Raw genomic sequence first — 27,413 nt, 5'->3', positions numbered from 1 at the left:
ATGAGTTAAAATTATTCGTACTTTAAAGTTGATTTAACTTAAAATTGTAATGCAGCTGCTAAACTTAAGTTTTTAAGTTGAAACTGGTGAAAACTTTTTACAGTGTGCTGTAGGGAGCCGTTCGTTGTAGTTCTTGAAAAGGGATTTTTTTAAACGAAATATCTCCTTTTGAAGTGGACTTTGAGATGTTTTCTATGCATTTTAGGTGCCATTTAAAGGGATAGTTCACCCAAACCCCCCCCCCCCCCCCCCCCCCAAAAAAAAAAAAACCTTGAAGATTCAAAATGTTCATGTAGTGAGATTTAATTTAGTCTTTTATTTACATCTAAACATTGATCAATACACATACATAAAGCACATCAAATAGGACAAACGGTAGTTCAGTCGTATTTGTTTGGTATGCCAATGATGTTGGTGTCTGCATTTGCTATATGTTGTTGATGTCCTTATGAGGTCCCTTGGTTAAATCTGGAGCATGCTAGTGAGTCTGTGTGGTTAGAGGGTTTTATCTATGCATGAAATGCAACACAGCTGCTAAATATTGAACATCTCTATTTTGACTATTAGAATCTTGAACATCCATGGAACCTTTCAAATGCAGAAAAAGGTTCTTCATAGTCAAAAAAGGTTCTTAAGATTTGTAAAATGTTCTTCAAAATGGTTATTTCACTGAAAGGTTCTTTGGGGAACTAAAAATGGTTCTTCTATGACAGAATGATCACAGCACTTTTCTTTTTAAGTACTAAGGTGTAGTTACACTGCATGCCATATTGTTTACAAGCTGTTTTATTTAATGTCTTTCCACGGTTTAAACACTGATTGAGCAATTAAATGAGAAATGATGCATTTCTGTAAGTTGTACTGTTTCTTTCAACACCTTCTGATGTTCTTTCATGTTTCATATTTCATTCTGTAACTTTAGTAGCAACATGTAACTGTCATCCACGCAGCTGACATGTTTACTTGTAGCTTATTTATGTTAAGTGTACCAAAAAAAAAAAAAACGACCGTCAAAGACAATCAACACACTAAATAAACATCACTATTTTGGTCAAGGTTTTCAACTCTTCAAAGCTGTTTCAGCTAAAACCAAAAATTCACTTTCGGCTGAATATTTTGGTTGCCAAAATTACTTCTAAGCATTTTATTCTCAACAAAATTAACTGATTTTCCAAATATTCCAGACCTTAACTTTCTAAAAATCTAAGTTAAGAAGGAAATCCTTTTGGTGTGTTGTTTACCAGACAGATACTTAAATGGACCTAAAATCATTGTAAAATGGTGTGAACACTGACTTCCAGGAAAATATATAAATGGTGAGCCATCTTTAGATCGTACAGTCACACTCAAAGACATTGTCGAGGTTATTTTAACGACTTTCCAATGTCATAAACTGATGGCACTTATGTAAACACAGAGACGCGACACCTGCGTAGCATGCAGGAACTAGCCTGAATCAGTCACATCCAGCTGTGTGTGTGTGTGTGTGTGTGTGTGTGTGTGTGTGTGTGTGTGTGTGTGTGTGTGTGTGTGTGTGTGTGTGTGTAGAGTAAATGTCTGTCATGTGCATGCAAAACATCTACCAGACATGTCTGTTAAAACAAGTGTGAAGGGGAAAGTCCAGTACAACAGATTTTAGCCACAAATCAATGCTTGTTCCTCATATGCAAAAAAAAGACCAGGAAAAAAGATGAGGAAAAAACCTTATGGAAGCCCGTTTCCGCCACTGAATAACAAAAAGAAAAGGTAATTGCGAGTTTTTATCTAACACATTAACTTTTTTCTTGCAATTGCGAGAAATAAAGTCTGAACTGCTAGATAAAAACTCACAATTTTGACTTTTTATCTTGCAATTCTGAGTTTATATCTCACAATTTTGACTTAATAACTTGCAAATGTGTTATAAAGACTCAAAAAAAAAAAAACTCAAAAAAGGTCAGAATTGTGAGGTTATTTCTGATAAGTCTGACTTTTTTACACAGAATTGCATGATGAACTTGCAATTGCGAGATATAAAGTCAGAACTGTGAGATATAAAGTCAGAGTAATGGGATATAAAATTGCAATTGCGAGAAATAAAGTCTGAATTGCTAGATAAAAACTCGTAATTTTGACGTTTTATCTTGCAGTTCTGAATTTATATCTCACAATTCCGACTTAATAGCACAATTGTGTTATAAAGTAAGAATTGCAGGATAAAAACTCAAAAAAGGTCAGAATTGTGAGGTTATTTCTTGTAATTCTGACTTTTTTTTACACAGAATTGCATGATGAACTTGCAATTGCGAGATATAAAGTCAGAGTAATGGGATATAAAATTGCAATTGCGAGAAATAATGTCTGAATTGCTAGATAAAAACTCGTAATTTTGACGTTTTATCTTGCAGTTCTGAATTTATATCTCACAATTCCGACTTAATAGCACAATTGCGTTATAAAGTAAGAATTGCAGGATAAAAACTCAAAAAAGGTCAGAATTGTGAGGTTATTTCTTGTAATTCTGACTTTTTTTTTACACAGAATTGCATGATGAACTTGCAATTGCGAGATATAAAGTCAGAGTAATGGGATATAAAATTGCAATTGCGAGAAATAATGTGTGAATTGTTAGATAAAAACTCGTAATTTTGACTTTTTATTTCGCAATTCTGAATTTATATCTCACAATTCTGACTTAATAACTCGCAATTGTGTTATAAAGTCAGAATTGCAGAATAAAAACTCAAAAAAAAGGTCAGAATTGTATGTTTATTTCTCATAATTCTGACTTTTTTCCTAGAATTGCCTAATTCAGACTCACAATTTTGACTTTTTTACACAGAATTGCATAAAGAACTTGCAATTGTGAGATATAAAGTCAGAATTGCGAGATATAAAGTCAGAGTAATGGGATATAAAATTGCAATTGCGAGAAATAAAGTCTGAATTGCTAGATAAAAACTCGTAATTTTGACGTTTTATCTTGCAGTTCTGAATTTATATCTCACAATTCCGACTTAATAGCACAATTGTGTTATAAAGTAAGAATTGCAGGATAAAAACTCAAAAAAGGTCAGAATTGTGAGGTTATTTCTTGTAATTCTGACTTTTTTTTTTTTACACAGAATTGCATGATGAACTTACAATTGCGAGATATAAAGTCAGAATTGTGAGATATAAAGTCAGAGTAATGGGATATAAAATTGCAATTGCGAGAAATAATGTGTGAATTGTTAGATAAAAACTCGTAATTTTGACTTTTTATCTCGCATTTCTGAATTTATATCTCACAATTCTGACTTAATAACTCGCAATTGTGTTATAAAGTCAGAATTGCAGAATAAAAACTAAAAAAAAAGGTCAGAATTGTACGTTTATTTCTCATAATTCTGACTTTTTTCCTAGAATTGCCTAATTCAGACTCACAATTTTGACTTTTTTACACAGAATTGCATAAAGAACTTGCAATTGTGAGATATAAAGTCAGAATTGCGAGATATAAAGTCAGAGTAATGGTATATAAAATTGCAATTGCGAGAAATAAAGTCTGAATTGCTAGATAAAAACTCGTAATTTTGACTTTTTATCTTGCAGTTCTGAATTTATATCTCACAATTCCGACTTAATAGCACAATTGTGTTATAAAGTAAGAATTGCAGGATAAAAACTCAAAAAAGGTCAGAATTGTGAGGTTATTTCTTGTAATTCTGACTTTTTTTTTTACACAGAATTGCATGATGAACTTGCAATTGCGAGATATAAAGTCAGAGTAATGGGATATAAAATAGCAATTGCGAGAAATAATGTGTGAATTGTTAGATAAAAACTCGTAATTTTGACTTTTTATTTCGCAATTCTGAATTTATATCTCACAATTCTGACTTAATAACTCGCAATTGTGTTATAAAGTCAGAATTGCAGAATAAAAACTCATAAAAAGGTCAGAATTGTACGTTTATTTCTCATAATTCTGACTTTTTTCCTAGAATTGCCTAATTCAGACTCACAATTTTGACTTTTTTACACAGAATTGCATAAAGAACTTGCAATTGTGAGATATAAAGTCAGAATTGCGAGATATAAAGTCAGAGTAATGGGATATAAAATTGCAATTGCGAGAAATAAAGTCTGAATTGCTAGATAAAAACTCGTAATTTTGACGTTTTATCTTGCAGTTCTGAATTTATATCTCACAATTCCGACTTAATAGCACAATTGCGTTATAAAGTAAGAATTGCAGGATAAAAACTCAAAAAAGGTCAGAATTGTGAGGTTATTTCTTGTAATTCTGACTTTTTTTTTACACAGAATTGCATGATGAACTTGCAATTGCGAGATATAAAGTCAGAGTAATGGGATATAAAATTGCAATTGCGAGAAATAATGTGTGAATTGTTAGATAAAAACTCGTAATTTTGACTTTTTATTTCGCAATTCTGAATTTATATCTCACAATTCTGACTTAATAACTCGCAATTGTGTTATAAAGTCAGAATTGCAGAATAAAAACTCAAAAAAAAGGTCAGAATTGTATGTTTATTTCTCATAATTCTGACTTTTTTCCTAGAATTGCCTAATTCAGACTCACAATTTTGACTTTTTTACACAGAATTGCATAAAGAACTTGCAATTGTGAGATATAAAGTCAGAATTGCGAGATATAAAGTCAGAGTAATGGGATATAAAATTGCAATTGCGAGAAATAAAGTCTGAATTGCTAGATAAAAACTCGTAATTTTGACGTTTTATCTTGCAGTTCTGAATTTATATCTCACAATTCCGACTTAATAGCACAATTGTGTTATAAAGTAAGAATTGCAGGATAAAAACTCAAAAAAGGTCAGAATTGTGAGGTTATTTCTTGTAATTCTGACTTTTTTTTTTTTACACAGAATTGCATGATGAACTTGCAATTGCGAGATATAAAGTCAGAATTGTGAGATATAAAGTCAGAGTAATGGGATATAAAATTGCAATTGCGAGAAATAATGTGTGAATTGTTAGATAAAAACTCGTAATTTTGACTTTTTATCTCGCATTTCTGAATTTATATCTCACAATTCTGACTTAATAACTCGCAATTGTGTTATAAAGTCAGAATTGCAGAATAAAAACTAAAAAAAAAGGTCAGAATTGTACGTTTATTTCTCATAATTCTGACTTTTTTCCTAGAATTGCCTAATTCAGACTCACAATTTTGACTTTTTTACACAGAATTGCATAAAGAACTTGCAATTGTGAGATATAAAGTCAGAATTGCGAGATATAAAGTCAGAGTAATGGTATATAAAATTGCAATTGCGAGAAATAAAGTCTGAATTGCTAGATAAAAACTCGTAATTTTGACTTTTTATCTTGCAGTTCTGAATTTATATCTCACAATTCCGACTTAATAGCACAATTGTGTTATAAAGTAAGAATTGCAGGATAAAAACTCAAAAAAGGTCAGAATTGTGAGGTTATTTCTTGTAATTCTGACTTTTTTTTTTACACAGAATTGCATGATGAACTTGCAATTGCGAGATATAAAGTCAGAGTAATGGGATATAAAATAGCAATTGCGAGAAATAATGTGTGAATTGTTAGATAAAAACTCGTAATTTTGACTTTTTATCTCGCAATTCTGAATTTATATCTCACAATTCTGACTTAATAACTCGCAATTGTGTTATAAAGTCAGAATTGCAGAATAAAAACTCATAAAAAGGTCAGAATTGTACGTTTATTTCTCATAATTCTGACTTTTTTCCTAGAATTGCCTAATTCAGACTCACAATTTTGACTTTTTTACACAGAATTGCATAAAGAACTTGCAATTGTGAGATATAAAGTCAGAATTGCGAGATATAAAGTCAGAGTAATGGGATATAAAATTGCAATTGCGAGAAATAAAGTCTGAATTGCTAGATAAAAACTCGTAATTTTGACGTTTTATCTTGCAGTTCTGAATTTATATCTCACAATTCCGACTTAATAGCACAATTGCGTTATAAAGTAAGAATTGCAGGATAAAAACTCAAAAAAGGTCAGAATTGTGAGGTTATTTCTTGTAATTCTGACTTTTTTTTTACACAGAATTGCATGATGAACTTGCAATTGCGAGATATAAAGTCAGAGTAATGGGATATAAAATTGCAATTGCGAGAAATAATGTGTGAATTGTTAGATAAAAACTCGTAATTTTGACTTTTTATTTCGCAATTCTGAATTTATATCTCACAATTCTGACTTAATAACTCGCAATTGTGTTATAAAGTCAGAATTGCAGAATAAAAACTCAAAAAAAAGGTCAGAATTGTATGTTTATTTCTCATAATTCTGACTTTTTTCCTAGAATTGCCTAATTCAGACTCACAATTTTGACTTTTTTACACAGAATTGCATAAAGAACTTGCAATTGTGAGATATAAAGTCAGAATTGCGAGATATAAAGTCAGAGTAATGGGATATAAAATTGCAATTGCGAGAAATAAAGTCTGAATTGCTAGATAAAAACTCGTAATTTTGACGTTTTATCTTGCAGTTCTGAATTTATATCTCACAATTCCGACTTAATAGCACAATTGTGTTATAAAGTAAGAATTGCAGGATAAAAACTCAAAAAAGGTCAGAATTGTGAGGTTATTTCTTGTAATTCTGACTTTTTTTTTTACACAGAATTGCATGATGAACTTGCAATTGCGAGATATAAAGTCAGAGTAATGGGATATAAAATAGCAATTGCGAGAAATAATGTGTGAATTGTTAGATAAAAACTCGTAATTTTGACTTTTTATCTCGCAATTCTGAATTTATATCTCACAATTCTGACTTAATAACTCGCAATTGTGTTATAAAGTCAGAATTGCAGAATAAAAACTCATAAAAAGGTCAGAATTGTACGTTTATTTCTCATAATTCTGACTTTTTTCCTAGAATTGCCTAATTCAGACTCACAATTTTGACTTTTTTACACAGAATTGCATAATGAACTTGCAATTGTGAGATATAAAGTCAGAATTGCGAGATATTAAGTCAGAGTAATGGGATATAAAATTGCAATTGTGAGAAATAAAGTCTGAATAAAAACTCAAAAAAGGTCAGAATTGTGAGTGTAACGATCTGTGCTGGTAAGACGAGACGGAGGCGAACTCAAATAATAAATACTTTTAATGATGATCTTCAAGATGAATCACTGAATAACCACACACATAATACATTAAATGACCGACAGAGAACTCGGGAAACAAGCAGACTTATAAAGAGGAACTAATCAAAGAAACACAGGTGATACAGATAACGATGAAACAAGGACTAAACCAAATGATCACAAAATGACAGGGGGAGACAATGGGAGAAACCAAATGATGAACGGTGCAAAACAAAGGCAAAAGACATGAAACATCACAAAACATGTAACAGTGAGCTTATTTCTCGCAATTATGACTTTTTTCTCAGAATTACATAATTCAAACTCAAAATTCAGATTTTTTTGGTCAGAATTGCAGGTCAGAATTGTTCAGAATTGTGAGATATAAACTCGATGTTGCAAAAAAATGTGAGATATAAAGGCGCAATTACCTTTTCTGTTTTTTTAATTCTTCCTTAAAACATAATCTACAAAATGAAAAGATTAAAATTAAGATGTAAGACATGCATGCTGCCTCCTAAACGCAGTTTTTTGCTAAATGTTGTATTTAGTCTTATTAGAGTGTCACAATGTTGGCTTAGGAACATGCTAACATCAAACAAGCAGAGATAATATTATTAATTTATTTTGCTTGAAAGATAAAATAAAAGGTATTTTATAATAATGTTAAAAGAACGATAATATATACAGTAGTATCCTTTAAGTTTACTGTTTGTGGGTGTCCAGTGTGACATTATACAAGGCGTCAATACAATCTACTGTAGTAGGCTACAGGACAGCTGTAGTTATCAGGCAGTGTGATTTCTGTTAATTCACACTTAACTGTACTGTTCACACTTCTGAGGGATGCATTATCACTGGCCTCAGAGTTGCTCTGGCTGATATTTTAAAAATGCTTTTAACAGCTTTGCATAATGTAGACAGACATAATGTGCATGCTTCCTCTTTCTTCAAGAAATACTACGTGGGAGTACAGTGTTTGTCTTACTGACACAAGAACCTTTTGCTTTTCTGTCGAAACTTTTTTTAACTCCCTCTTTCCCTGGAAGTAAGCATACAGTTAAAGGTTGAACCTATTTTTGATCTGGTTCCTCATAGCTTGGTTGATGTGGTAATGATGAAGGTGAAACTCTTGCGGTCTCAGGCTGCTATTTATATTATTTACATGGAGGAATTGTGAAAAAGATGTTTGTGCTTGCCGAGAAATGTTTTGTTTTACTAGTAGTGCTTCTAGTTCAAGAAAATAAAATTTTGAATGAGCCAGCTGTTATTGTTAACTAATGGTGTACTGAATTTATTAAAAATGAAACATTTTCGTAAACGAATCCAAAATAAAATGTAAAAATTTTTGATGAAAAACCTAAATGAAAATTAACTGAAATAAATAAGTTGAAGGATTACAATTACTGAAACTAAAATGAAATAAAAACCAATTAAAATGATTAAATGTAAAAATATAAAACTATTAAATAAAAAAATTGAATGTAAGTTTTTTAATATTAAATAATATTTAAAATGATTAATATTTAATTATTTTAAATAATAAATAATATAATAAATTATATTTTATTTTAATTAAGTTACACAATTATACAATTAAAATAAAAACTAAATACATACACAGTAAAAAAAGTTGTTTCAACTTAAAAAAGTAAGTGTTCATGCGGCCTTAATTTTTCGTTTGAACAACATGAAATGTTAAGTTGTACTACATGAAAATGTGGATATTTGAGTAGAGTAAACTTAAAAAAGTAAGTGTGCTGCCTTCACGTTTTAAGTTTGAACAACATGAAATGATAAGTTGTACTACATGAAAACATGGATATTTGAGTTGAGTGAACTTAAAAAAGTAAGTGTCCGTGCTTTCTTAAAATATTAAGTTTGAACAACATGAAATGTTAAGTTGTACTACATAAAAACGTGGATATTTGAGTAGAGTAAACTTAAAAAGTAATTGTGCTGCCTTCACATTTTAAGTTTGAACAACATAAAATGTTAAGTTGTACTACATGAAAACGTGGATATTTGAGTTGAGCAAACTTAAAAAAGTAATTGTTTGTGCTTTCTTAAAATATTAAGTTTGAACAACATGAAATGATAAGTTGTACTACATGAAAACATGGATATTTGAGTTGAGTGAACTTAAAAAAGTAAGTGTCCGTGCTTTCTTAAAATATTAAGTTTGAACAACATAAAATGTTAAGTTGTACTACATGAAAACGTGGATATTTGAGTTGAGCAAACTTAAAAAAGTAAGTGTCCGTGCTTTCTTAAAATATTAAGTTTGAACAACATGAAATGTTAAGTTGTACTACATAAAAACGTGGATATTTGAGTAGAGTAAACTTAAAAAGTAATTGTGCTGCCTTCACATTTTAAGTTTGAACAACATAAAATGTTAAGTTGTACTACATGAAAACGTGGATATTTGAGTTGAGCAAACTTAAAAAAAGTAAGTGTTTGTGCTTTCTTAAAATATTAAGTTTGAACAACAGGAAATATTAAGTTGTACTAAATGGAAACATGGATATTTGAGTAGAGTAAACTTAAAAAGTACGTTTCTGTGCTTTCTTAAAATATTAAGTTTGAACAACATGAAATGTTAAGTTGTACTACATGAAAATGGGGATATTTGATTTAAGTAAACTTAAAAAAGTAAGTGTTCGTGCTGCCTTAAAATATTGAGTTTAAACAATATGAAATGTTAAGTTGTACTACATGAAAATGGGGATCTTTGATTGGAGTAAACTTAAAAAAGTAAGTGTTCGTGCTGCCTTAAAATATTGAGTTTGAACAACATGAAATGTTAAGTTGTACTACATGAAAATGTGGATATTTGATTTAAGTAAACTTAAAAAAGTAAGTGTTCGTGCTGCCTTAAAATATTGAGTTTGAACAATATGAAATGTTAAGTAATTGTGGTATTTGTTCATTTATATTAGTAAAAGTAAAAGTACTCTTTAAGGTATCATGTAATACATTTTTTATTTACGTTTTTATTTACTTTTTATTTATTTATTCATTCTTTAGTTAATAATTGATTAAACCTTTTCCTCCTTTCAAATAAGTGTGAGGTTTCATAAAATGTTTAAAAATATATTTTTATTTGCAAATCTCATTTTATTTATTTGTGAATTTGTTTTATTAAAAAATAAATAAATAAATAAAAAACACACTTCACACTTACTTATGTATCACAATCTATTTGAAAATATGAAACAATTCTATCCTCATACAAATCCCTGCATTCATCTGTGTTTCCCTGATCTGTTTAGAATTTCTTGAACACATCTTTCTTTCTTTTTCTGTCTCTCATTCCTGGAATGTGTGTGTGTCATGTGACCCTGTTATCGATTAACCGTTGCCTCTGTGGTCACAGCGATTCGCTTGCTGGACAACAGCATGTCAGATGCACATAATCTGGACTTCATAATTGAAGCTAATTCTGTTTCATAACTGATTCAGAGAGAGTATACAGAGATAACAAAGAGACAGAAAAAGATGCAATATTGGAGTCAACAAGAGCCACCCATGTGACCTACATAAAAGCAGCTGCTCGCCCCAAAGTTTGCCTGGCCAAACCGCCACTGTCTGCTTTAAAACAAAGACCCCAACCACCCATGTGCTACTGAGGCCTGACTTTTATAAAAGTAGAGTCTAGATGAGCGATGTGTGTGTTTGCTCAGCTGTGAGTGTGTGTTTGTCTGTATGTATGGAACAGGTACTACAGGTGGGCACTTCAGGTAGATTATTTCACCTTAAAAGATTAACTGATGTTGACGACTGTATTCCTTATAAGGGTCTTTGTTTATTGTATAGTAATGTCTTTAAAAAATAATAATATAAATATGTATAAATAGAAAAGAGAAAAAAATGAATGGTGGTCTTTGTTTATCATACAAATGTAGGCAAAAATGTTTTTTCAAAATAATAATGAAAATGCATTAACAAAATAATAATTAGAGTAGGACAGTTTGAGGAAAAAAAATAATTGTGGTCTTTGTTTATCATTACAAAATAAAAATGTCTTTCAGAAATAATAATGAAAAACATTTAAAAATAATAATTAGAGCAGCAGAATTTGAGAAAAAAATTAATTGTGGTCTTTGTTTATCATACAAAAATAAACAAAAATGTCTTTAATATTGAAAATACATTTAAAAAAAAAACAATAATTAGAGCAGGAGAATTTAAGAAAAGATTAATTGTGGTCATTGTTTATCATACAAAAAAAAAAATACAAATACATAAAAGCCTTTAAAAAGAATAATGAAAATACATTTTAAAAATAATGATTAGAGCAGGAGAATTAGAGAAAAAATGAATTGTTGTCTTTGTTTATCATACAAAAATAAACAAAATGTCGTTAATAATGAAAATACATTTTAAAAATAATAATTAGAGCAGGAGAATTTAGGAAAAAATGAATTGTGGTCTTTGTTTATCATATAAAAGTAAGCAAAAATAATAGAAATACATAAAAAAAATAATTAGGGCTGCAAAATTTAATAAAATTTGAACTGTTAAAAAAAATTCAGGTTAATACATCATTATTATTATTATTATTATTATTTTACATTACAACTGTTAAATTAATAATAATTTAATCATTATATTTTAAAACATGTTAATAATTATAATAATAATAATAATAATTAATATTATTATTATTTTACATGACAACTGTAATACAATAAATAATATTAATAAATAATAATAAATAAAAGGAAGCTTCTTTTTTGCTGTTTAGTGCTTCTCATTACAAGTATGTTTGATTTGTAAATTTTATTTTGAATAATCATGCAGCCCTAGCAATAATACATATTAATATTTTGTTATTAATAAATATTAATAGAATTGTAATCTATTAATTGCAAGCAAAATTGTTTACCGCCAAAACACTTTGTTGTTAACACAAACCTTGTTATGGATCCATATGTAACATTAATAATAATAATAATAATAACATAAAAAATATATTTTTACAAAATTTGGAAAAAGAACAAACAAATTTGACAATAAATAAAAATCTGATTAAACAGTTCCAGGTTTTCTGTGATGCACAATTTGGCCAAAATTTTGTGATTATATATCAGTATGGTTATACTACTACTACTACTAATAATAATAATACAAAAATAAAGTATCAAAATTACTAAATGAAAACAAATATTACAAGTAAAACAATATATTTACAGTAAAAAAATGAGTGTTTAATAATAATAATAATAATAATAAACATTGTTGTTATTTTACATTACAACTGTAAAATTACAATACTAATATTTATGGCTGTCTTAACTTACTGATTTTCAAATGTTTAATTTTGATGAAAAATTAAAGGAACCTTCTTTTTTTTGCTGTTTAGTGCTTGTATGTTTTATTTGTAAGTTTTATTTTGAATAACGCAATAATGCATCTTAATATTTTGTTATTAACAAATATTAATACAATTATATTAATATATTTCTAGTAATCACAACTGTTTACCGCTCAAAACACTTAATAATAATAAAAACAATACTATGTATCATTTCATTACTCTTTTGATCTGCAATGATTGGTTCTCCATCGTCTGTGTGAGCTTTGCTGAGTTCCTGTGTAGATGACCCGAGTTTGTCTTGTTTGTTTGTTTCTCCTCCAGTATTGTTTAGTGTCTCTATAAATAGAGTTTGTGTGAGTTGTCGGCTCAGAAAAGACAAAGGCCTTTGGCCAGAGCATAAACAAAAGGGTTTTCACATCTAATTTTAGAAGGTGACTCCTTCAAAACAATTAGGATTTTCCTTTTCCTTCGATGTTTCCTTTCCACAAATGTGAAATAGGTTTGGCTTGTTTTAACCTCGATGAGGAGTTTATTGAGCAGCTTGGTGACTAAGAAATGATTGTAGAATGGATTTCACACAGACAGCCCAGTTTATGATGAGCGCATGATTAGACTTGCTGTGTTTCCATTTAGGCTCATTAAGATGGCATGTGTGCTGGCAGAACGTCCTTGAGGAGCGCCAATCAATAATCAGCCTTTGGATTCATGCCATTACATTCCCATTGATTAACCCTGTCACCTTCAGTAACACACCGAACATCAGTCATATGATTAGTATCATCATTCTTTATCATATAGCTCATTCCTCCTTTGCTATAGAGCACAACAGTGATCGTCCACTTTTTTAATAGCATTGGTTCCAGAAGTCATTTTCCTTATAGTTGTACAGTTGGTATGTTGTGCAATCACTACAAATGTTAATTTAAAGTGCTCCTATTATGCCATTTTTAGGTTTACATGCATGCAAGGTCAATCCATGCTTTAATTTTCTCAAAATGTGCATTTAATATAAACTTGCCGTCACCTTGATCTTTAGCTTCCTCCACAGATTCTCAATTGGATTTAAGTCAGGACTCTGGCTTGGCCACTGCAGAACAATGTTTTTGTCTGCTAACCATTTCTTCGCCACTTTTGCTGTGTTTTTGCGTCATTGTCGTGCTGAAATGTCCACTGGTGCCCAAGGCCAAGTTTCTCTGCAGACTGCCTGATGAATTTTGATGTATTGCTCCTTTTTCACGGTGCCGTTTACCGTGATTAGGTTCCCTGGTCCACCGGCTAAAAAAACCCCCCCAAAACATTAGTTTCCCACCACCATGTTTGACAGTGGGGAATGAGGGATGGTGTTCTAAGGGTTGAAGGCTTCTCCTTTTTTACGCCAAATGAAGGCTACATCATTGTGGCCAAACAATTCAATTTTTTGTTTCATCTGACCATAAAACTGAAGACCAGAAGTCGTCTTCTTTGTCCAGATGAGCATTTGCAAAAGCCAAGCAGGCTTTTGTGTGCCTTATCTGGAGAAGTGGTGTCCTCCTTGGTCTGCGTCCGTGGAACCCAGTGGTGTGCAGTCTTGTATTTTCAGAATGTCTTGTATTTTTTAATAATACTTTGCACTGTGGCCACTGGAACTTCAAAACATTTAGATATGACCTTATAGCCCTTTCCTGACTTGTGAGTTTCCACAATGCACAGCCGCAGGTCCTCAGTGAGCTTTGTCTTAGTCATGACTGTCCACAAACCAACAGCAGAGAGCTTCTGTTTTTCATCTGTTGAGTTGATTAAAACAGCTGTTCCCAATGAATCAGGGTAATTAGGATGCTTTAGAACAGCTTGCACTATTTGGAATGGTATAGAACTTTGGATTTCTCCATAGACTGTGACAGTTTGCAAAGGGTATGAATAATTTTGGACATGCCACTTTTTGTTCAAATGTAAATAAAAGCTAAGAAATATTTTTTTTCCACAATGATGCCTCTTGTACATCGTCTTATTCATTCATTTTTGTTAAATAGAAGTGCTGCACAAAAAGATTTCTAATCATTTTATTTAATATGTTTATATATACCGCTCAAAAAATAAAGGGAACACTTAACCAACACAATGTACACAATAGTGTTCCCCTTATTTCTTTGATCAGTATATTTCTGTCATCATTTCTTCAATTTAACCAAACTTATATTTAATTCAAATTGTATTCACTTTTATGAATTGTTCCAAAAATGTAAGACTCTTTCTGCCTTTATGTAATATTTCAGTTTGATCATTTTTTATGTAATATTTTGTTTTTTATTTAATATTTTAGTTTGATAATGTTTTTATGTTTCATATTTTGTAGTTTTATATCAGTAAATTATAATTATGGAACAGTTATGATCCATCTGTTACATGTTAACCACTTCTTGAGCACAGACCTAAAAAATTCTGGAGTTCAACTGTCATAAATCTTGAATGCTTTGGAGCACAGACTTTTGAAGTTTGCTCTGTTTTAAAAAAGACACTTGGCTGTTTATTGCTTTTTAATTTATTTATTTATTATTATATTTTGTTAATAAGGGAAACAAAACATGTAAGAAGTTTAAATGTACAGTATTAATATATTAAATGTAATATATTTTCTAAAACATATTGCTCTAAAACTGCATGAAAATCGAACTCATAAATCTAAACATTTCCACCAGAAAAAATTCACCCTCCATTAATTTCCAATATGGCCATTTTTTCAAATCATGTAGATGATAGTGTTTGTATGTGTATGTGTGTGTTCAAATAGCAAGTGCCAAAACCAAGTTTAACACCAAACCAAAACCATTTTATACAACATCTTATTCTTAAGATTTTTCCTTTTTTCCTGGCTGTTGGCAATATTTTCAGGTTTATGGGTTGTTAAAAAGAGATCCCCTTTGTAAAAAGCTTTGTAAGAATCGAATATGTCAACAAAATGAAACAAGGATTTTAAAACTGGCTTTATGGCAGTGTTCAGATTTCTGTTCTGGAAATGTATGCAAATTAGTGTGTGTGTATTTAAATAGATTATGCCTACTTTGCATATTTAAACATAACATTTCAGAAAAATTGAAATATAAAAAAAAATGTTTGCACTTCTTAATGCAATCAATCAACTGAGGAAGTACAGTTATATCTATTAGTTAAATATTTTTCCTTATTAATGGAGTGTCTTTATATGAAAGAAAAAACTTCATTTTTAACAGATTTTGTTTACAGTTCAAAACTGACCAAATCTCAGTCCTGCATAGTACATAAAAGGCTCTTCTAATCTGAGACCAGCAGTGACATGTGTGCTAAATGTGGTAGTTGTAAGCCAGCTGGGTCATGCAGTCCTCCTTCAACTGATCTGGGCTTTGTTCCAAATCTCATTTAGTCATGTTACAGCCATGAGAGTGCCATAAATTCAAATGAGAAGAGGGTGAGATGCACTAAAGTGATTGCATCTCTCTCCCTCTCCATATATCTCTTTTGCCTCATCTTTATTTTCTTGAGCTCTCACTCACTCGCTCGTAAAACAAACCAATCAGTTAGATGGAATAAAAACTGGGATGTATAGTTTACAGAATTCATTTAACAGTAAGGAGCACGTCTTCGGGTTGTGTATGTATGTGTGTGTAATCAGGTGAAAGTTACGTCATGTCCTTTCGTGTTGAGAGCACATTGTGCTCTGCTCTCAATGGGTGTGGCCTGAGATGCTTTTGAGGGTGGAGCTTCTAATACCACAAAAACTGCCACACCAAAAACCACAAACAAGGATCTACTACGGATGTGTTCAAACAACAACAACAAAAGCCCATCACTAATCTACCGAGTCCAGTTAAACTGCTATTATTTAGAGCGAAGAAAGATTACCCGAGCCAAGGTATTTCCAGAAAATCCGCCTAAAATTGATTTTAGCGAATCCATACCAATGATTGATTAAACTGAAAGTGAAACATGTTATGTTGATACAGTAAACAACTTTATCACAGGAAAGATCGCTTCTGTTCTGTCGTCATTTACTCACCCTCATTCCATTCGTTCCGACCTTTTTTGTTTCATGAAACAAAAGGAGTACATTTGAGGAATGTCAAGGCTGCTTTTTTCATGTATTGAAAGAGAATTGAATTTTATTTTCCTGATCACAAGACATGTGTGACTCTGGACCACAAAACCAGTCTTAAGTAGCTTGGGTATATTTGTAGCAACAGCCCAAAATACATTGTATGCATCAAAATGATTGATTTTCTTCTATGCAAAAAAACATTAGGATATTAAGTAAAGATCATGTTTCATGAAGATATTTTGTACGTTTTCTTATCGTAAATATATCAAAACTTAATTTTTGATTAGTAATATGCATCGCTAAGAACTTCATTTGTACAACTTTAAAAGGTTGATTTTCTCAATATTTTGTTTTTTTGCACTCTCAGATTTTAGATTTTCCATTATCGTCTTATTCTAACAAACCATACATCAAAGGAAAGCTTATTTATTCAGCTTTCAGATGATGTATAAATCTCAATTTCAAAAAATCACCCTTATGTTAGTGGTTTTGTGGTCTAGGGTCACATATGTCAATGTTGTTGATGTCAACATTTAAGATTTATGCATTCAATTCAAGGTTTAGGTGAGTTTGTTTTTTTCATTGGAACAGATTTGGAGAAATTTAGCATTACATCACTTGCTCACAAGTGGATCCTCTGCAGTGAATGGGTGCCTAAAATAATATTATTACTTGATAACACTTCCTCTAGTGTAAAAGTCCATCTTCTATTGTACTTTCACAACATATTCCACCGAAATACTTGTTTACAACTGTTTTGGGCCGTTTTTACATACATATAGTGCTTGATAGCTTGGGGCAGAAGTAAAATTCTGGCATTGGGCCACAGAACCTCTTTCCATCATCCGGCTGTTTCTCTTATGTACTTTTTCTGTCAGACAGTGTCGAAATAACTCTTTAAACTGGACATCCAAACATGTATTTTTATATATGTATTTATTTATTTACAATATTTGATTTACATATTGATTGATTTTTTCAAGCTGCTACTGTATTTTTACAAACCAAGATTATATTATAAAGTGTTTTTCTTTTTTGTTTATTAAAATCATTGTTTTTCTGTTTCATGTGGTTAAAGCAGAAGAGCCAATTTACATTCAAACCAGGGAAATTCCCAACTACTATGCAGCACCTGTGTGTTGTACACAAGTGGGAATCCTTGTATTGTATTTGCTGAGGTAGTGAAGTGTGCGTGTATCACAAAAAAGTCATGGATCATCAAACAGTGGATTAGCAGGTGTGTGTGTGCCATTATTACAGTTGCCGTAATAGAGTACATGCAGTGTATATGCGTGCATGTGTGTGTGTGTGTGTGTGTGTGTGTGTGTGTGTGTGTGTGTTTGTTTGCTTCCCCCTTAAAGCTTTATCTGAGCAGGAAACAGTGTGTGGGAGTAGCACCTGTCTCAAATAAGCTGCTCACACACACACACTTACACACAAACTAGAACACACACCCGCAGAAACACACTTGGAGCCCAATCTTGGTTTGATCAGTGTTAACTAAGCACGAACTGAAGACTTATTTAACTGTTCTTTTGAATGAGCATTTCATGTTGCAAGGCGTCATATTTTGTAGTTCATTATTTCTGTATTATTGTAATTAACAGTCAAATGAGATAAGAATTTACAATTGACTTTAATGAAAAAACAACAGAATTAAAGGAGAAGATTACTTCCAGAACAAACATTTACAGATAATTTACTCACCCCCTTGTCATCCAAGATCATGTCTTTCTTTCTTCAGTTGTAATTGTATGTTTTTTGAGGAAAACATTTAAGGATTTTTCTCCATATAGTGGACTTCTATGGTGCCCACGAGTTTGAACTTCCAAAATGCAGTTTAAATGCAGCTTCAAAGAACTCTAAACGATCCCAGCCGAGGAAGAAGGGTCTCATCTAGCATAATCAACAGTTATTTTCTAAAAAAAAAAAATACAATTTCTATACTTTTTAACCTCAAATGCTCATCTTGTCTAGCTCTGCGTCAACTCTATGTATTCCGCTACATGGATGTTTTACCTTTTTTTGTAAAGGGTGTTTGATCTTCTTTGCACTTTCACTTTGTAAACACTGGGTTGGTACTTCTGCAGCGATGTAGGGCGATTTTAAAGTTGAAGAAAAAAATGAGATGGGGGTTTTTCAACATACTCTAACTGTCTTGAACAGGAATACACAGAGTTGACGCAGAGCTAGACAAGGCGAGCATGTGAGGTTAAAAAGTATGTAAATTGTCAGTTTTTTTTTTTTTTCTTTTAGAAAATAACCAATCGTTTCACTAGATAAGACCCTTATTTCTTGTCTGCTATCATTAAGAGCACTTTGAAACTGCATTTTGGAAGTTCAAACTCAGGGGCACCATAGAAGTCCACTATATGGAGAGAAATCGTGAAATGTTTTCCTCAAAAAACATAATTTCTTTACGACTGAAGAAAGAAAGACATGAACATCTTGGATGACAAGGGGGTGAGTACATTATCTGTCAATTTTTGTTCTGGAAGTGAACTTAAACCAAATAAGCAAAACAAAGGGCTCTACATGATCCCAGCAGAGGAATAAAGGTCTTATCTATAGAAACGGCCGGTCATTTTCTTAAAAAAAAAAAAAAATACACACATTTTTAACCACAAATGTTCATCTTGCACTAGCTCTGCGATGCACGTCTGCAACTTCACGTATTACGTAATTACGTTGGAAAAGTCACACGGTTCAAAAAGGTTAGATAGGGCGAAAAACTCATTTTCTCCTCAAACTTTAAAAGCTCTAAAGGGCATTTGACTTTCTTTGCACGTTCGCTTTGTAAACACTGGGTCAGTACTTCTGCCTATGTCATGTGTCCATGAAGTTGAGCATTTGTGGTTAAAAAGTATATACTTTTTTATTTCCTTTTAAAAAACGACCATTCGTTTCGCTAGATAAGACCCTTATTCCTTGGCTGAGATCGTGTAGAGCCCCTTTGCATTCAGCTGCATTGAGACCGCAGTTTGGATCTTTAACCCGTTGGCCACCATTGAAGTCCACTACATTGAGAAAAATCCTGGAATGTTTTCCTCAAAAACCTTAATTTCTTTTCAACTGATGACATAGGTGTGAGTTGAGGTGTGATTCCAGAAGTGAACAAATCTTTTAATTTGATCAAATGTGACAGTAGAGACATTTATAATGATGCAAAAGATTCCTAATTTCGGTTCTTTTAAATTTTCTATTCATCAAAGAATCCTTAAAGCAAATCTGCATATGAGAATGATTTCTGAAGGATCATGTGACACTGAAAATTCAGCTTTGTCATCACTGGAATAAATGAGACAAGAAAATTAGAATTTATCTATCTATACTCCCTAAAAAAAGTAACTAATTACGTTACTTAGTTACTTTTTGAGGAGAGTAATGTATTACGTAACTTTTGCATTACTTTTGAAATCTGGGCAGGGTTTGCTTGTTTGTTTTTAATATAAAAAGTTGTATTTTTGTCAAATGTAAAAGCCCTTTCACACTAAAAGCCTCCGGCTGAAGGAAAAGTAAATCTATGTCTGCACAGTAGAACACAGAAGAAAATTCAACACTCTTCAGCAATAAAAAAGAACAATGAAGAAATGTTAGTTCATCTTGAGTAATTTCTGCTTATTGGTATGGTTGTATTGGATCATCGACAATCACCAGCAAAGACAGTGGTTCAAAAAATGGGATTAAATACATACATAAAGGATATTTGTATTATTTAACATTTAATTATTTGCAGTTTGCGTCATATTCTGAGTTGCATTTCACTGTTTTTATTCATTTTGAGTAATACTGAATCTGTTTTGTTTTTTTGTAAGTGAGATGAATTAATGCACGTTTACATGTATTCTAAAACTATCTTACGCTAAGTTTTTCTCCACATAGGAACAAGAGAGCTTGCAATTAATAAATGGGAAAAAAAGTAACTGGCGTTACTTATTTGCAAAAGTAACTTATTTGTATACTAAAAAGTAATGTGTTACTTTACTAGTTACTTGAAAATCTGTTTTGTTGGAAAATAATAGTGATAATAATAACAATACAAACTTTATTAAATCCTTCCATCATTGTTATTGTTATGTCTGTAGGCTTGGAAGAAACGCTGGTTTATCCTGCGTAGCGGGCGCATGAGCGGAGACCCGGATGTTCTTGAGTACTACAAGAGTGACCATGCCAAGAAGCCCATTCGTATCATCGACCTGCACTGCTGTGAGCAGGTGGACGCAGGCCTCACTTTCAAACGCAAGGAGTTCCAGGACAGCTTTGTGTTCGACATCAAGACGGCCGAGAGAACCTTCTACCTGGTGGCAGAAACGGAGGAGGAAATGAACCGCTGGGTGCGCTCCATCTGCCAGCTGTGCGGATTCAACCAGTCAGAGGAGAACCATCACGGTAGGAGAATTACATCTATGTTTGTGTTCACAATCAACATTTTATGGCTAATTCCGATTCTGATTTAACTCAGGAATCTGTGTTCATCTATAGATTAACATATACCAAATGCCATTATCTATGGTTTTACAGTAACAGTGCTCTCATCTACAGCAATGTGCTATGTTTTTCTCTGAGCTGATGATACAATAGATAGAAGTAACCTGATGCCATATCTTACTGCTTTCCTCCCCCCCCCTCCACCACCTCTTTTCTCTGTCATTTGAGAAAGTTGGGCTGGACCAGCCCTGCCAAATGGATGCAGTGTCTGAAAGGTTTATTGATTTTTTCCCCCCTTTTGTTTTGTTAAAGAAAAGGGAGGGAACATTGCCTATCATTGCAGGCATACTGTTATGTTTATTTTAGAGACAGTTAAAGGGATAGTTCAGCCAAAAATGAAAACTTGATGTTTATCTGCTTACCTCCAGGGCATCCAAGATGTAGGTGACTTTGTTTCTTCAGTAGAACACAAACTGAGATTTTTAACTCACCGTTGCAGTCTGTCAGTCATATAATGTTATTCCATGGAATCTCTGGATACTGGATTCTGATTGGCTGGCAGGTGTGCAGTAAAACCGTTTAATGTACAGGTAGTTCCAAGTCAGTTTAATCACCGTTCTATATTAATGCGCTGCTTTAATTGATGCACGCAAAAGCACAGAGAGAGAGAGAGAGAGAGAGAGAGATCGCATTGTGCTGCGCACATACATAAACTTCTTGTCAGCGTTTGCCTGCGATCCTTATTAAAATAGCCTAGATATTAGATCGCTACATTATATTCCTCAGCAACGGGGCGGTAAAGATGCTGTTTTGTAATGAATTGTTGTTTGTAGAGAGAGACGCACAGCAGGCAGGCAGGTAACGTTAACGTTACGCACACACACAACTGTCATCTCTCTTGCCTTCACACTCTCTCTTGGTCGATCGATAATCTACTGAAACAAATGCTATATTTCATTCAAATAAATGTGATCTTACCGGACTATTTAATCTCCGAGTCTGATTTGAAGCGGGCAGAATGCTAGAGCTGTGTGTCATAACTGACGAAAATAACCGTCTTTTTTATCCATTCAGTCAAATTTTGCGCTGCAAATATCAATCCTAGTTTTAATTTGTCTATAACCATGGAATAAGCGGGATAATCAACGGCTTGCCGTGCGTTAAAGGATTTAAAATGCACTTCGCGGAGGCAACCACCCTCCGCTTCGCGTCGGGCGGTTATTAGCCTCCACGTCGTGCATTTAAAATCCTTTAACGCACGGCAAACCGTTGATTATCCCTTACGTAGTCAATAGGCACCAAATCTTTCAGAGTAAAAAAACATACATAGACTAGGGCTGGGCGATAATTCGATAACGATAATTATCACGATATAGTTTTTTTTTTTTTTTTTTTTTCTCGATAAAACGATAATGACAGGTCGAAAAGTGCTCGATAATGTTTACGCACTATGCGTAACGCTGCGCGGGCATTTTGCAGCCTGCACTTCCGGATGCCGCATGCAGTATTTAGTTTACAGCCACATGGCTCTAGTGCAACCATTTCACTCGCATTTGCGACTAGAAGTTAGTACGTGCGACTGTAAAAAAAATATTTAGGAGCACCATGTGCGACTGACCCCATCAGCATATTTGTGTTTGCGCTCAGCGGAGATTTAAAGGTTTCTACGTGTTTTTGCAACATTGAGTAATGTATCACAGACAGATCTCACGAATCCTTTCATAAAGTATAGAGAGAGTGTAAATAAGAGACTGATTGTGCAGTAAAGAGAGCGTCGTTGTTTATAATAGAGCTTTGTGATATGGCGAACTAAGATGAGTGACAGCTTTTAATAATTTTAAGGTGGTTTGTAAATGAGATATTGATCTAATACAGCAGTTAAAGGTTGTATCAGCGATTTCTAGCCTGAAACATAAAGTGTCAAATTCACAACACCAAACCCCTGACGCTGATTGGTTGGAACACTGTTTGTTTATCTGTGGAAAGGTTGGTAGTGCCGATTAGGGCTGGGCGATTAATCGAAAAATAATCGAAATCGACATTCAGAACCTATAATCGTTAAAATTTTTCCAGGAAGATTATTTCAATTACTTTCCCTTTAAAAAACACAAGCGCTCCGTTCCGTTATTCCGCCGACATGTCGATGGAGAGCTTAAACAGTATTTATACAGTAAAAAGTATTTACAGGATATACAAGGGTAATTTTATTTAGAGGAGATACTGCTTATTTTCTACTTTTAATATGAAAAACATTGAAAATTATTTATTTTGTTTCCAATAGTGCAAGTTATTTATTTTCACTAATTTAAGAAAAATGTGACTTTTCGTTTTAAGCAATGCTTGCTTTAATTTCAGTTGTTCAACACTGATGTTCAATTAATAATCATAGATCGTAGATAGTGTGTTTCCTTCAATTATTTTAAAATCAAGTAATGCACCCTTCATCCAAAAATCTCTCGCTTGTAATATGTGAACATATTTACTGTACAAAACTTGTCAGTGAACTATGAGGGCAAAAAAATAAATATTATATAAATATAATTAAATATAATTTTATTAATAAATAAAATAATCGTTCATTAATCGTAATCGGGTTAAAATGTTCAATTAATCGAGATTTTGATTCTAAGCCAAATTGCCCAGCCCTAGTGCCGATTGTTTTTTTTGGCATATCTCGGACCCTAGGCTGACCAGAGAGACGCGTTTTTTTCACAGACAATTTATGGGGCAGGCAGCGAGCGGATCGTGAAGAAAGGTCAGCTGAAATTGACACTTTATGTTTTAGGCTAGAAATCGCTGATACAACCTTTAAATAAACAAGAAGTTATTATTAAGTGACTTACATTGACTGACTACAACACTATGCCTGATTTTGCTTTATTTCGTCGTCAAAAGTAATCTGAAACAAGTCACAACTGCGCATTAATCTCAACATGAATTTATTATTTTGATTGCACTCACCTCTGAGCCTCATTAAACATATGAAAAGGTAAAAAACAAAATTCCCCTGTAAATCACTTTGAAGAGTCAAATATCACCTCGTAATAGGAAGGCTAATTTTTTTAATCAGAGTTTCGATTATTGTTTATAATGTGCTCCTAAAATTTTGACTGCTCCTAAATTTAAGTTAGGAACACACGTGCTCCTAGCAAGAAAAGTAAGTGTAGAGCCCTGAGCCATTATTTTTTTATTTATATATATTGTCAGACAGCTAAAACATTTTACAAAATGTGTTAAATCAGCTGCACAAAGGGATTGGCATGAAAAGATTTGTCTATTCTTATTTTTGTTGAATGATAAATATACTTAAAAATCACTTTAACTCTGCATTTACAGTCAGAGCCATGTTACAAGTGTTGTATCATTTTACAGTTCTTATTTTTTATAAAAACGTTTTATATATTCTACCTCAATTGATTATTGTTAGGAAAGTATTTGTCCTGTTCTGACAATAAACCATAAATAATAATTAACTGTCGAGAGTAAAAATCTGCCTTTAAAATTGATAGATATAATTATAAAGATTTGACATTTATCGTGATAATTATCGATACCGACTGATATGAAAAAAATTATCGTGATAATTTTTTTTTGCCATATCGCCCAACTCTTACATAGACAAAGCCAAATTAAACCCTGTGGCTTCTGACGATACATTGAGGTGTTAAGACACAAAACGATCGGTCTGTGCAAGAAACTGAACAGTATTTATATCATTATTTACCTCTGAACCATTGCAACATTCAACTGTCCTGAGTGCATTCACAACAGCCGGCACTTGAAAGTCAACACTCCCGGATGAGTTCGTACAAGGAAACGTAATCTTTTAGCTCATAATCGGTTGCCAGAATCAGGATAAGCACAAGTAATTACCATTTTGATTAGCCACTATGCACTGTGTAAACAATGAGTGACGTATATCACGTTGACGCTTCATTGCGGTGGATCAGAGGTAAATAATGATTTAAATACTGTTCAGTTTCATGCACAGACCGATCGTTTTGTGTCTTAACACCTCAATTTCTCGTCACGAGCCACAGGGTTTATTTTGGTTTTGTCTGTGTATGTTTTTTTTTTTTTACGTCAAAGATTTGGTGCCCATTGACTGCCATTATATGACAGACTGCAACGGTTAAAAGTTAAACATCTTTGTTTGTGTTCTACTGAAGAAACGAAGTCAACCACATCTTGCATGCCCTGGGAGTAAGCAGATAAACATCAAATTTTCATTCCTGAGTGAACTATCCCTTTAAACGCTGGTCGTTGCTGACATAAAGAGGACTATGTTATTATGGGATCTGGCATCTTATATATAGCTTATGTTAGTTCAAGTGCACTTTCTACTATAAAATGAAAGCTGAATATTAATGTATGTTATATGATCATTTTATAATAATGCATAATTATAATACAGTTGAAGTCACACCTTGCAGAATACAAATTAAGAGGGATCATACAAAATGCATGTTATTTTTTTATTTAGTACTGGCCTGAATAAGATATTTCAGATGAAAGGTGTTTACAAATAGTCCAAATAGAAATTATAAAAATAACCCTGTTCAAAAGTTTTCATACACTTGATTCTTAATACTGTGTTACCTGAATAATCCATAGCTGTTTTTTTTGTTTAGTGATAGTTGTTCAGAAGTCCCTTGTTTGTCCTGAACAGTTAAACTGGCCACTGCTCTTCAGAAAAGCATTTTTATGTATTTGAACCCTTTCCAACAATGAATGTATGATTTTGAGATCCATCTTTTAACACTGAGGACAACTGAGAGACTCATATGCAACTATTACAGAAAGTTCAAACGCTCACTGATGCTCCAGAAGGAAACACAATGCATTAAGAGCCGGGGGTGAAAACTTGTGAACAAAATGAAGATGTGTACATTTTTCTTATTTTGCCTCAATATCATTTTTTTTCATCTAGTACTGCCCTTCAGAAGCGACAGAAGATACATACCTACATGTTTTCCAGAAGACAAAATAAGTTACATATACATTTTTATCAATTCAATTATTATTTTCTCTTGTGGACTATATGTAAACGTCTTTTATGTGAAATATCATACTCAGTACTAAATAAAAATAACATGCATTTTGTATGATTTGATAAAATAATTACCATTTTGCAGATTCTGCAAGGTGTATGTAAACTTTTGACCTCAACTGTATACTGAATATACCAGATATTTTTCATTAGGAGTGTGAAAAATGGAGCTAAGGCCATTTTGCACACATGGGAACAAGCTGTTGATGTTTGTGATGCTATTCATGAACAATGTCAGTGAAGATCATTGATATAAAGGTGTGGGAACTTTAACATACACATTTATCGCTCAAATGATCTATCATCTTTATTGTCTAGAGCAGTTTTTGTGATGTACCGGACTGTTCTCTCTGTATTGTGTCTTTTAAGAAAAGATTCCCCCTTGAACTAATTTGATACAGATTTGTATTATCCATTGTATTATTGGTATTATTATATGATGGTATTATTGTTATTGTATGATGGTTGATACATGGTCTTTAGGCGGTATACATTAACTGCAGCAAGTGTCCTAGATGTCATAGTATTATTTGCTCCATGTTCTTTTGTTAAAAAGATTAGTTTCCACCCACTGAGGTGTGTACATTTTCACTCGATGAGCAATAGAGGTCGACGGTCTCGGTAATGAGAAAGTCATGCACAGTTTTTGGCAGTCAGCGTCCAAAGTATGAGAACCTTATCTGACCTTTTTCAACAGGCCAGCCAGCAGTACTTGACTCTGAGGTCACACAGCTCATACAAATACACCCTCAGCCTGCCTACTCACTTTCTATGGAAACGGATGTATTGTCCAGTTTGCCTAGGAAATTTGTTTTATTTTATTTAATTTTTTAAATGAACAAAATTCTAAAAATACAGAGAGAGTAAATACAAAATAGTATAGCTTTTATTTATATTTTATAATTGTGTTAATACAATTATATAATAAAATTATACTAGTAAAATAAAATTAATTGATTCATGCATTAATTAATTTATTTATTTGTTTACCATTTTGGCTGCACTGACACCCATGGATGAGAACAAAACACAGAGAGTAAAAATACAGAGAGAATAAATACAAAACAGTACAGCTTTTACTTCCATTTTATATATATTTTTTTTAAATAAAATTATGTAATAAAATTAATACTAGTAAAATAAAAATCATGCATTACTGACATTACTGGATGAGAACAAAACTTGAGCTGAAAGTGTTATATAAATAAAGATTATTTTATTTATTTTATTTTAAATAAACAAAATTTGAATAAAAAAATAATAATTGAAGCTTTTATATACAATTTATTTTTATATAATTGTATTAATACAATTATATAATAAAATGAATACTAGTAAAATAAAATAATTGCATTTATTTATTTACATTTTGACTGCACTACCATTATCAGATATGTCTATAATAAATAAAAACGTCTATATAAATAAAGATGACTTTATTTTATTTTGTTAAATT

At 32.2% G+C, this 27,413-nt stretch overlaps 1 protein-coding gene across 1 annotated transcript in view; it reads left to right on the top strand.

Annotated features, from left to right (window-relative positions):
* The window catches only part of gab2 (GRB2-associated binding protein 2), a 123,105-nt gene that overhangs the window by 42,894 nt on the left and 52,798 nt on the right, over positions 1-27,413 (top strand). The window contains exon 2 of the mRNA XM_073817372.1: positions 20,565-20,868. Coding sequence (XP_073673473.1) covers positions 20,565-20,868 — 304 coding nt within the window. The remainder of the gene's footprint in view (positions 1-20,564; positions 20,869-27,413) is intronic.

The sequence above is a fragment of the Garra rufa genome, chromosome 14, assembly GCF_049309525.1.
Source record: "Garra rufa chromosome 14, GarRuf1.0, whole genome shotgun sequence".
Lineage (NCBI taxonomy): Eukaryota > Metazoa > Chordata > Actinopteri > Cypriniformes > Cyprinidae > Garra > Garra rufa.
The sequence above is the reverse complement of the archived record's forward strand: the minus strand, read 5'-3'. Positions and strand labels throughout refer to the sequence as shown.